The sequence below is a fragment of the Struthio camelus genome, chromosome 7 (assembly GCF_040807025.1).
Source record: "Struthio camelus isolate bStrCam1 chromosome 7, bStrCam1.hap1, whole genome shotgun sequence".
Lineage (NCBI taxonomy): Eukaryota > Metazoa > Chordata > Aves > Struthioniformes > Struthionidae > Struthio > Struthio camelus.
Genome location: NC_090948.1, coordinates 11,130,001 through 11,142,813, shown reverse-complemented (window position 1 = coordinate 11,142,813; position 12,813 = coordinate 11,130,001). Strand labels below are relative to the sequence as shown.

At 39.5% G+C, this 12,813-nt stretch overlaps 1 protein-coding gene across 5 annotated transcripts in view; it reads left to right on the top strand.

Moving 5' to 3' along the window:
* The window catches only part of VTI1A (vesicle transport through interaction with t-SNAREs 1A), a 286,215-nt gene that overhangs the window by 268,073 nt on the left and 5,329 nt on the right, over positions 1-12,813 (top strand). For 3 of the 5 annotated variants that reach the window (XM_068949618.1, XM_068949623.1, XM_068949619.1), the window contains one exon: positions 9,553-12,813. This exon is cut by the window's right edge and continues 5,329 nt beyond it. In XM_068949618.1, coding sequence (XP_068805719.1) covers positions 9,553-9,646 — 94 coding nt within the window. In that variant the 3' untranslated portion in view covers positions 9,647-12,813. The remainder of the gene's footprint in view (positions 1-9,552) is intronic. The other 2 variants (XM_068949622.1, XM_068949621.1) reach the window with 2 other exon arrangements.

Genomic DNA, 12,813 nt, shown 5'->3' with positions numbered 1-12,813 from the left:
CCAGTTTCAAAAACAGTTGCCTAATTTGTGGAGAGAATTATAAAACGGATGGGACCACATGTGTTAAAGTCTGTTTTCTGAGTTGTACTTGGGTTCTGCAAAGTGATAAAATCTAAGAACCGATTCCCTATCTTTGGAGCAATGTGTATGCTGCTCTCCAAGAGATATTAAACTAATCAGTCTTCAGTGTGCACCTGAGCTTTTTTTTTAAGCCGGGGAGGGAAGTCTGGACAGTGTTTTACATTTTCTTCCTTTATTGATGAACCAAATTCCTTTTCACAGGGTTGGCCTGAGGTCATAAATGTCTCCCTGCGCTCACTGAAACAGGAATCTTTACTCCCTCCACAAGATCACGGAAACTTACACCCACTCTAAGCCCAGGTTCTGCTTACAGGTCCCTCCGGTTGCAGGATCTGCAAGTGCTCCTGCACTTTGACTTTGTGCCCTGTAGTTTTATACAGCGCATGGAGGCTCCGCGGGGTTATTAAACAAGGTGTCTGAGGTCAGAACAAAGTAGAGGCATTTCTGCTCCCCTAATAGAAATACTGTAACATGCTGAAAAGAAAATACTCTAATAGTGGCAAGTATCTCCTGTCAACTAATTTGATAGTTCTCTATCAGGTAAACCATTTGTGAATACATCGATTCTTTTTATTTTTCACTGTACTGACTTCACTATTCCCAGGTTTTCTCTGAACCAGTTGGGCAAAAATTGATTTTTATTTGTTCCACTGGCCTTGTGGAAAATTAGCTTATGAACTGGTTTTTACAGGAAGACTCAAAGCACAGAACAGGTTGAAAAATAAGCCTATAGCAGTCAAAATTGTTGTCTGAAATGTCTTCAGACTGGAAGGCTGAATTTATTGCTCAAAACAAGTGCTAGCAATGTGGAGGTGTGCAGTCCTGCTCATTATCACTGGAAAAGGGGGAACCAAAAAGCACAGTAAAAAATTAAATTTTAATAATGCTAGTGATATTTTCTAAATCCTTCTTGACAGAAAGATTCTCATTATTTTTATCTGTCTCAGAGTAGGCTCTTTTAATGCCATCTCACAAATGGCCTTAGCCATGATTGTTTTCCTTTCTTTTATAGCATTTGAAAAAAATGAATGTATACCAAAAAAAAAAAAATTCTATTCTATCATTCAAGAAGTGCCATGAAATGGTAACATTTTGGATAGCACATCTTCAGGAACAATTGCTGCAAATGCCTTCAGGTTTTTACAAAAGAGGTCAACATTGTTAAGACAATTGTAGCAAACTTGCCCTACAAAAAGACGCCCAGTCAAATATAATGTGATAAGGGGAAAATAGTGTAAGTGAAGTAATGTCCAGTCTTAAGCTTCATCACACCTAAAAGGTGTAGATTAATCATTAATTAAACTGAGAGTTTCATCCATTTAAGATACATATTTTAGTGGCATCCAATGATTATGACAGTTAATAAAATTCAGATTTAACACATTTTTCTTTTCTTTATATTGTACGGAATGTAAATTTAACTATATTTCTCACAAAAGCCAATGTGCAATCATGTATGTTATGTCATTTTATAGCTTGTATACATTCTGCTGGAGAAATAATCGCTTTAGCTTTGAATGTTGGGGAGAGAGTTGGGGTTTTGGGGGGGGGGAGGGGGCTTTCCTATTAACTGTTTGGAGACCAGGGCTACACGCAGCCAACAAGCTGAAGCATGCCATTATTCTGACAGCTGGGATATCCACCCTCCCTCAGAGCTCTTCTAAAGTGCTCGTAATGTTTCCTAAGGCCTATGGTTCTTAGTCATGCTCAGGTGACTAAATGTATGATTTGTTCTTCTTGATACTTCAGTACCCTGAGAAAGGCTGGTTGGAGATTAATGCAACCTTGACTGCTTCGGCTTGCAGTTGCCACTGTGCACGTGATCTTCATTTACAGTTGCCAAAGAGATCTGGTGTTGCCTCTGCTTTGCGTGAAATGAATTAATACCCTTCCAGTTTTGGTTGGTGAGTTTCCATGGCCCCGGAAGCCACCCGCTGTTAGTCCTAATGACAGTAATAATCTAATTTGTTCCCACCATGGAAGGAGTGAACAGGGAGACAGGAGAAAGCTAAAGCTGCACCACTGAAGGAAGTGCAGAGAAACATTCCCCGTCAAGGTCTCTGATAAGCACATGGATGTTTTTCATCCTTCAGAAATATCTTCTTATATGTTTTAAAAATAATTAATAAAATCTGAGCTAGTAAAAGATTTGCAGTACCCTTCCCTATTACCTTTTTGTCTTAGGGCCCAGTGTCCATGAGCAGCCTCTTTCAGGCTTTCCATAGTTTGCTACAGTCTTCCAATCATTCCTTCCCAGGCCACTCAGCCGAGCCGTCTTCCACTCGCTTCTGGCAGACTCCTATATGCCATATGTGAACTTCCTGCAACTGCCAGCTCCTTAAGACGGGACTCAGGCGAGCTGCGATAATCATGATCTTCATGGCCACCAAATAACAATGAATGTTATTTGCTGTTTATATAATTTTGTTGTATTTGGAATGTATTGCAAACTTGTAAATAATTAGGTGTCTCAATAAGTATCTCGACTATCAGTTACCATAAAAACATTTTTTCTGATTTTCAGTCTTGATGGTAAGAATGGCACAAGTGGACACAGAAAGGTAAAAATCATAGTTCCTTGAGCCAAGGAAGCCCATTGTGTTTCAGGTGTTCATCTCAGAGAGATGATACTCTGTCTTTCCTTTCTCTCCTCCCCCCTGCCCCAAATTCCTGTGAAGGAAGAACTGAATTTAATTCCAGACAGAATCTCATGTAGAAATATCGTACCCATTAAAAGGAGATGGTGAATCAAGGTACTAATTATCGATAAACATCTTCGCTTTAATGGTGAGCTTCATTCCTGAGGTATTTCTGACCAATGGAATATTACAGCCACTTTACAACATGATAAAGTCTTTGCTGGACGATTTTGCCTTGTTAGCTTGCACTAACAGGGTGAGTGAATTTGGCCTTAGATTAATTGTCATTCTTGCTTGGGCCTCATCTTAAAACTTTGAGGGATCTTCTTGCTACCCAATCTGTAGGCTCTAACTTAGCCAGCCAGCTTCACTGACTAGTTCTCCAAGGATACAAACATGGCTAGAAGAAGAGTGCAGGCAGTTCAGAACAGGACTCTAGCTTATATATACAGGCAGCTGAGAGACATTAGCTAGGTATAGTTTAGATGTTTAAAGCTGGCTAGTGTGACTACCTTCCTGTCCCTGTTATTACATGACTCAACTTTTCATTTACAGCCCAGGTGGAAACACATTGATGTGGTATTAGTGTGATATTATAACTAGAGATTGGTGTCCATGTTATTACAATTAGATGGTCCCGGCCCTTAAGACTGATCTCTGAAGCTAGAGAGCGGATCTCCGCACAACTCCTCAGCCCTGTCAGCAGTATCTTAGGCACCCTGCATGGCCTGTCTCTATCAAGAAAAAGCTGCTGTTCACCTAGAAATATGCCATCATTCTGTATTCTCCATTCCTGCACATTTGAGTCTTTAAACTCATTGTCTGCTCAGTTTTCAGCAATAAGAAAAATACAGTCATTTAGTGGATCTTCACGAGGACTTACCTCTAAGAAACTAGAGCCCCTAGTACTGTGGGTAGTTAAGGGGAAAAAGAGGGTCCTTCAGAGAGGACTTCAGGGAACATAAGATACGCTCCTGCTTGCAATGGCCTGTCCTTAGACTAGAAGAGGAGCCCAAGCAGCGTTAAGCCATGAGAAATCCTGTTTCCTCTTTGCCACCCACCCACCACCATTGCACGTTTAAATAGACAATGTCAATTACAGTGTAGTTGGTTCTTCTCGCTTCAGGAACACAAGGAATTTGGAGCCTTGTTTTTGGAGGTTTCGGGGGAAGAAAAAAGTTGAGTATTTTCAGAAATTCTTCATTTTTCCCTTGTTCAACTAAAAGAGGGTCAGGGACTTGTATGCGGGTTGTACTGATATTTTTTCATTGATATTTGTGTTTTTTTAATTTCAGTTATTAATGATGAAAAATGTCTCAAGTCAGATATTTCCAACCAGCTGTAATTTTGCTAGGCAAGGGTCTCTTACTCTGTTGTTTCAGGAGGTTGCCTTGTCTTAATATTCTGCCATAGCCCATCTACTTCTTTTCTGTTGCTTTTATCAAAGAAAGAAAAGCATTCTTAAAGCTCAGAATGGGAGAGATGAATAGTTACATGAGCAGCTTCCAAATACCCTGAAATTAGAGATTTATCATTATGTATCTAAGGCTTTGTTTTATCAATCATAACATTTTATTCCCCTGTGTGGGGTCTAGTGACTCAATTTGAAAGCTGATATATAGTGACGCGGATGTCCTTATATATAGTAACAAGGATGTCTGTCCCAGAAGGTGTTGAGTACAGCTACACTACTTTAAATTCACATTCAGTTTAGACTTGTATGTATTTGCCTATGTGACTAGACCTACACTTTGTGTTTGTTTGAATCTACTGATTTGCACATGAATATTGGGCACTTAAAAGTCACTTACCACTGTTTGCATGCACCTATTTTTTGCATGTTAGCAAAAACTGCAAATCACAGATAAAAGGGTATCAAAAAATGTAATAGCCAAATATTCAAAGTGATCATTTAAAATATACTCTTGTATACAAAGAAGAAGCCTTCCAGTGCACTGAACTGATAGGAATCACTTCTAGTTAAATTTTAAATATATGCATTACAGTGAAACACTGTTGGACAGTGCTCCATCATCAATCAGTCTGTGAGGACACTATTTTTCAAGACATTTTCTTTAAGAATAAAGCCCTGTGTTGTAATGAATGTGGACTAACTGATCCCCAAAGCCACTTATATTTTTTTCATTTGTATCAGTGTCAGAGTTGAGCTTCTGTCGGAAATTTTTTGCAGTATTTTATTTTGTAGCCTTCATTATTTCAAGTTAAGCACACAAAACTCTTTATGCGCCCAGAGTCTGCACTGGTTCATTTGTATCCAGTATTTTGTTAACATGTTACCGTGATTGCTAATTTTCATGACAATTGTTATTGTACCATCAGTGCTTAATGGCAAGGCATCATTATTCAATGCTGGTCAATCAGGCACTAAGACATGTGCAAGACATCAGGCTGAACCCATATAGATGTCGTGCACTCCACTGCTAATGAATGCAGTTTTGTAAAAAGGTTTAAACACGGTTGGCATCCTTAATGTAAGGTTTGCAATAGCTTATTTGGGAACTGCTTTGTGTCTATACGGAGCAGATCTAAACATGTCACAAACAGAGTTAGAGCCATTGTGTGTGTGTAAAGCTACAGAGAGGAGAGGATCTTTATGTTTTTTGGAAATGTGGAAAAGCAGCACAACTTCTGCTGTGGCAGCAGTGTGGAGCTGATATGCCAGAGACATCACCATTTGGAAATGGAGGTGGGACTTGTTCTCCAAAGCGGTGGTGCACTAGAGTGGTGACCCCCTCGACTCCTAGGATGGAAAGCGGACCTTGGTGTTCACCAGCTTGCGGAATAAAGTTGCGCTGGTTCCAGAGGGAGCCTCCAGCACACCGCCTAGGCGGGGGTTAGGGACTGTGAGCAGAAGCTGGGAAAAGGGTTAAGCATTTAGAAAGGAGGAGCAGAAGGAAACTCAACAGGAGTAGGATGCACTTTATGTGCTCATAGCCTGGCAAGCGTGTCCAGCATGCTCTTCCCCACAGGTCATTTTATGTTACCCTTACATCTGCTTTAGTTAGTTACTGTTTCTCTGTGGTTTTGCACCCAAATGTTTTGGGCTGCTATCCATGATAAACTAGATGGAACCTAGTTTAAAAGCACAGATTTTTAGTCTCTTCTAACTAAAAGTAGAAGGAGCCCTTGTACTCTTAGAGTTTCAAGTATGAATGGAACAGTAGACGTCGGCTGTTAACGAGCTCCAACATGCTGAGCTCTAGCAGCGCTTGGTGTGAATTCAGTGCAAAAGCTGCATCGACTAAATGGTTAATTCATCTCATATCAACAGCACTGTGATTCATAATGTAAACTTGAGGAATCCTTGATGTTTCAGTCACACATTCCTCTTAATTTGGCCATGCATTCTTTTAAAGCTACAGTGTGCTAACTTAATAAAATGCAGCATGCAAATGCACAAGTTTTTGCCTTCAGGCATTTTAGCCATGGATGTTTCAATGGGTGTCTTATTTCAAGTATATATTCTTTCTTAAATTATTTACCCTGTAAACATGCTTTGCATTTTCAAAGGAGAATCTGGGCTTCCTCATTCACCAGATTTTGTTGAATGTAAGGTGTAATAGAGATAAAAGAGTATCGTCTGCTTCTTGTGAACATGTTAGCCTTTGGGATTTTTTTTGTAGTGAATGTTAGGCCCCATTTTCTTCTCCTTTGGTATTATCAGTCCCTCCCCCACTTTACATTCCTTGATGCTTTGCCTAGAGCAATACCCACTGGCAGTGTCTGGCTGTGACAGCACTATAGGCGTCTCCACAGATGGGTTCTGCCAATGCCAACCATTGTTCTACCACTGTGAGCTGGCTTGACTGTGTTGTATCGCTCAAAACCCCCTTTCGTCTTAATTTTTTTCTCTACTCTGAAGGGTTGCCCTTGCCTATTGACTTTGAGATCTGAAGCGTCTAACACCCAGAACTTGTATTCGCTAGCTGAGCAGCCCCTACTAGAATCAGACTTCAACAGGCACCGTTCAGTAAGCCCTCCACAAGATAGTCCTGCTGCTACCAAGCAGCTCTGTCCTTTTCCTCCTAGCCCCATCCTCCTGGCATTTTTCAGTTAGTTTAATTTTTCTTGCGTACTTGAAAGTAAAGAACTCCATGTTATTCTTTTTTTAAAGATATAAAATTAATCTTTAACTGTAGGCTTGAATATTAAAAGTATATAATGCTTCAGTGTAGGAGTCTGTTGATAACATCCGTCCTATTTCATGATTAATTTGTTCCTTTTAATATGATATTCTTTTGCTGCACTGTGCAGACTAATTCAGATTCCTAGAAATTGAACTTTGATATATATTTCCTAGATTCACACTGCAAGTGAACCTTCAATTAGCAGATACAGGTGGCAGCATGCCTCGCTCAATGTTCTCTTGACAAGGATTTTAGAGATGTGGATACTGATTAAATAATCTTGCGACTGGGTGTGTACTGCCAGAGTATTAAAAATAAAGCATTTGGAGGATTGACTTTATTTTTAAATTTTCCTACGATTTTAAAGCTCAACTGAAGAAATGCCTTTTCACTGGGCCGGAGATAGGCCCAGTTTAAATCAACTGATTTAAACACTCTGTATGTTATGTATGCCTTTGCCTAACTATGTGTTAGATTAAGGGAGTTTCACTCGCAGTTAATCCTTTGTAAATTAGCATTATGGATGCCTTGGGGCCCACATCCCACAAATAAAATGGTTGTCAAGCCAGCTGCACTGTGTATTACTTAAGGCTGAATGTTTTAAGAGTTTTCATGCTTTTAATCTATTTCACTGCTGAGTTTCAATTTTGTTGAGTGTCTTTTCAGGAGTGATGAGGGTGAGTGAGTAAATATATATTCTGGTTTTCATGCGTTTGCTTGGGCAAATTGTTATCAGGTGTTTGGCAGAGAATGTCACACCCCACCACAAAGGAGAAGCTTGTAAGTTCAGGTGTTAAATTGAAGTGCAAACCAACACGAACCAAAAGCCTTTAATTAGCTTTATTTTTTAGCCTGTTACTGTGTTGTTTTTTTTTTTTTTAAGAGAGAGGGACATCCCTCCCTCCTCCTCATCCTTTTGGCAGAGTAAATATTGCCTGTTAAGTTTGAATTAGCTGTCATCGCAAAAGAATTAATGCTGTGGTTGAGCCTTTCTAGTGAGGAAGAGAAAAATAAACGAGACAGATCTTAGTTCAGCTTTAAGTGATAAATGAGGACAAAGCAGCCCATTCATCTCCTGCTAGGAAAGTGGACACAAACACTAAAGCAGTTTTGCGGAAGACGTGTCAGCAAATGTGATCATTTTGTAACCTGTCAGGAGGATAGAGAGCTAGTCCTTTTAGAGTGTCACAGGGGAGGGTGTCTGTCTGATGTGACAGTTTTCATCCATCCGTTTACTTCTTTTTCTTTAGGTGGGGGGTAAGCAAGGAGAGAGCTGGAGTTGGTTAAAACTGCATTTTTCTTTACACTTTCCAATATAATTTATATATATATCTCCACCCGCATCCAAATGAAAAACATTTCCCAAGGAAAACTCCCCTCTGCTCTCTGGAGTTTTTTTTTTTTTTTTTCTCCTTCTCATTTGCTGTATGAAATACGCTCATTTTAACACATTACATTCCCTGTCTTCAAGTTTGTACTTGGTTTGACATTTCACAAAACACAGTTTTACCTCTTTTTACCATTATTTGGTTGGTGAGGGCTCTGGGTTTTTCTGTTTTTTTCAGAAACATCAAAAAAAATGAAATAAGAATAAAAATAACTTAGGGTTCTTTTGTTGGGGTTTTGTTTTGGGGGCTTGGGAGGGCTGCTTTTGTTTTTGTTTTTTTGCTATATCTCTGCAATTCTGCTGTTGTGCCTCATGGATAAATATGTTTTGCAAAAGTTCCTGCATCATGAAGAGCCGATGTGAATGTTCTTTCCCTTCTGTGAGAATGGAAATGGTGAATTCTTACGGTCCAGAATCCGTCTGTAAAATGCAGCAAATTGTAATGTTTGTTGATTTATCCATTTTAACTGATCTGTTAATTTCAAGCAAAATCTGAAGCAATGTGGTATCCAATTTTGGAAGCAGTGATTTCTCTCAACAAATGGTTGAACAATATTTAGCGTTTCTACTTCTGGCATCTGTTTATTATTACTGATTTCCATTTTTTTATACCGCATAGTAAATGTAATGTTTCCCTGTTACCATAAGCGAACGTATGCTACAGAGACAGGAGAGGCTTTTACAACATAAGCTTCACAGTTTGACACTTGCTTCTTTATATCATCCTTTTCTTCATAACTTATCTTTTATACTTTTCCCTTGGTATTTTAGTACAAGTAAGTATCTCATTGACATGTGTTTCCTTGGAATCTGGTACCTTAATAGTAAAATCCCTTGAAAATTAATAAATTGTTTCTATTCAGATTAAAAAAACTGTGAAGATTTCAGAATGGCTTAAAAAAATATGATGGTTTACTGTTTGAGACCACCATGCATTCCTTGGATTGCATCAACCGAGGACTAATTGTCTAATTTGTCTTAGAAAGTAAATAATTAATTGTAATGTGATGGATTTCAATTATTCTAATATATAAGGGTGCATGTGTGTAATTGAGAAAAGTCTAATTCTTTCCTAAAAGCAAAAGTCGGATCTAATAATAAACATATATAAATATTTGGAAGCACTGGAAACTGAGAGAAGTAAAAAACAGCCAAGATATGCAGAATAGTGTAGGAAGCCCTAAGCTTGTGGGCATATCTCCTTCCTCCAAGATATTTATGGGAGTGCCTCTTTTTATTGTTTTATAAACATTCTGCTGTTTTCACTGCTTTTTTTTTCTCTTCTGCTTTTTTTCAGGATCATCCAAAACCGGATTTTGATCGTTGTCCTGGCAGTCATCATCATCTTCACTATCCTGATGGCTATTTATTTTTCTGTCAGGGGACACTGATATCTTTGTTCTTCACTAAACAGCAACAAACTGCTTGTTCTGAGTAATTAAGACAAAGTGGTCACATGCATCATTCTCTTGCACTGATAGAGTCTCCTTCTCTTTTCCACTATTCAACTCAGGTGCAAGTGGTGTAAATTATTTTGTATTATTGATGGCATAGTTGGCATGTGGAGTTGATTATTTTTCTTACACTTTTGTCTTTATCTCAGTGTTTTTGGAATCTTAGTATCTGCTTGGGGGTGGGCTTGTTCCAGTATAAAAAGACGCAACTTAGCAGACATGTGTGCCGAGCTCTCCCCCAGACGATTAGCATGTAAGTTGCAAGAGTTTAGAGGGGGAAGAGGGGTCTTTGCACTTTTCTTGTGCTATGCAGGGTGTATGAATATCAAGCAGTATCTGACCTTCTGTGATAGAGAATGTAAGTAAAGCCGAGACCAAATGATGTAGAAAGTGAACCTGTCTCTTGTGACTAACTCCCGATCATGAATCATCGTAATAGATGTAACCTGGCTAAGAACGGTAGTTGGTTTTAAAGAGAGCAATCTTAAGATGATGTTTCCTATCTGATGTGAGTCCAGCACACTATTTAACACTTTTTATTTCATTACATTTTCTTTTCTGCTTACTCAAAACAATTCCACTTTCACCAAGATCATGATAATGATACTTGCATCACTTGCCCAAAATGTAACTGTGACCACAGTCCATCTGTTGAATCTGTTTCAAATCTTCCAGTGTTGATCTTCCAGTGTACTGAGATGTAATGTAAACAGTAGGCCTTTATTAAAGAGGTATAAAGATACTTACCTATTCACTGCTGATTGAAAAGAGATCCGAAGTCATAGTTCAGTGACAAATACGTATGATTACAGTGGAAAAATTTAGATTTTGAATATTGGCCTGACTGTGTTGAGATCACATGTTGAAAATATTTTTAATGAATTATATTCAGATGTGACATTAACCTTTTTAAAGAGAGACTGTAAAGATTTTAATTTATACACGATTTTAGCTGATATGATGTATCTGTGTTTCATCTCCTAGAATACTTGTGTGTAAATGAGATGTGTTTCTCTCTTCCTATTGGCTGTGCCTCTTCTGTAGACATGTCTAGGTCACTTAGCTTATAATTAAGCTTATAATTCCAGCAAAGGCCATTTTCTGGTGATCTGGTACAGTAATTTTCGTGATAACTTTCCAATTCATTGTATGTAATCCCCTACAAATATAAGAAATAGAGAGGGATTTTATGCCCTTCAACTGAAATATAAGCCATAAAACCCTTTTACAGATGATGTTGAGAGAAACAAAAAGCAGGTGGCTTTCAAACTCCTTCAAAACTAGGTAGAAATTGAGGACCTACTTCTCCTGCATGCCTTAGAGCTTTGGGGGTTTCAGCATCCCTGCAGCCTCTGCTGGCTTGCTGGGCTATCTCTGCATAAATATCTGGGAGTAAGCTTTGGCCTCAAGCATGTCTCTTGTCTTCTCTACATGGAAACAAATAACTTAACTAAAAGGATGTTGATATTGATGCCACAGAAAAGCCTTCTAAACATGGCGATAAATTTAGGATGAAAGGATCCAAAAGACAAATGAAATGAGTGGAGGTAAATGTGGCCAGCTATAGTTTTTGAGTTTCAGGCAACTCACAACTAATTTAAAAGGGTTTCCTGGGAAATATGCTTGAGCAGGGGGGTTGGACTAGATGATCTCCAGAGGTCCCTTCCAACCTCAGCCATTCTGTGATTCTGTGATTCTGTGCCAGGACCTTCTCATTTCAATGGCTGCAGGGCCATGCAGCTGTAGAAGTTCCTGGGTAGTCCACACCCGTGTTTTGGGGAGGTGCTGCTCTGTCCATCTAGCTGGGTCATGTTCAGAGGGCAGCTGCTCACCCCAAACAACCCTGCATGGCCAGAGGGAATGGGACTGACCTTGCTACCTGCAAGTCTCTCCTTTGGCAGCCTCTCCTTCCATTTTTGCAAGGTATCTGGTAGGTATCATGTGGCTCTACACAGCAGAAAGCTTTGGGTGTTCAGCATATAGCGTGGAGGCTGGCTGACCTTTGGTTACAACATGCATTCAAATGAAGCACTTAAGAGCTGTGTAAACAGAACTCTGGCCATTAGCTTCAAGTAATGGCACAGGGCTGAGTTCAGGCAAATTAGGAAGAAGCCTGCCAGTGTTAGAAGGTATTTATCCTAAGCAAATTAGAAGATGCATATTTTGTAAAGCAGAAAACTGACAGGAAGCAAATCTTAAGCTCCGGCTGTTGCCTAGACATTCTCAGCGTTGCCTCAATAATTTAACTATCATGGGGATTGATTCATGACTACTGATCTTAACAGTGACCTCTGACTAGGTTTTGCCCTCTATCTAGCCACCTGCTGGAATCAGCAAAAAGCTGAAAGGAAGCTAGTTTTCCTTATCCCAGTATAAATCTGGGGCATAGTGTCACATCAGATACATCCACTCAGATGGGAATGAGGGAGAGAGAGAGACTGCCATGCAAAGCCTTCATCTTCACTTTTGATGAGCCTGCCATTGCTATATTTCTCATGCTCACCTGTTAATAACTTCTCTATGCCTGCTTTGCATGCTCATGTACTCCCCACATGTAAAATCATGCTCAAATGTAAGTTATGGTCTTCAAAATACAGTGTTGCTGCTCTCTGTCCCGTTTCCCCCCGGCTCGTGAAGTGTGTGGCGAGCTACATCAAGCGCACACGTTTCGTGGGAATTGGGTGACTTGGATTCAGAGCGGAGTCTGAGCGAGGCAGCTCAACAGTGGGCTGGTGCTACCGTACATGAGAAGCAAAATACCCACAGGTAGGGCAACACCCCCCACGTTCAGCCGTCCCCTGAACGAGCTTAGTCACATCGATAGTGCATCTGTGAATGAATGCAAGTACTTGCAAATGCGGACCTCAAAGAGTGAAATGTTTCTAATGTTGCCAGCCTTTGTTGGAAATAACAAAAAAAAAAAAACACATGCGTGGTGCTGTGTGCAAAATTCATTCTTGCTAAACAGCTCCACTTGCAGAATAAATAAACTAATTCTATGCTGATACAAAATCAAAAGCAATTTAATTAAAGACTCTTAAGTTTTAAAGGGTTTTAAATGCTATACATTTTGGGGAAATATCAGAAAATGTAGCTTGACTGAC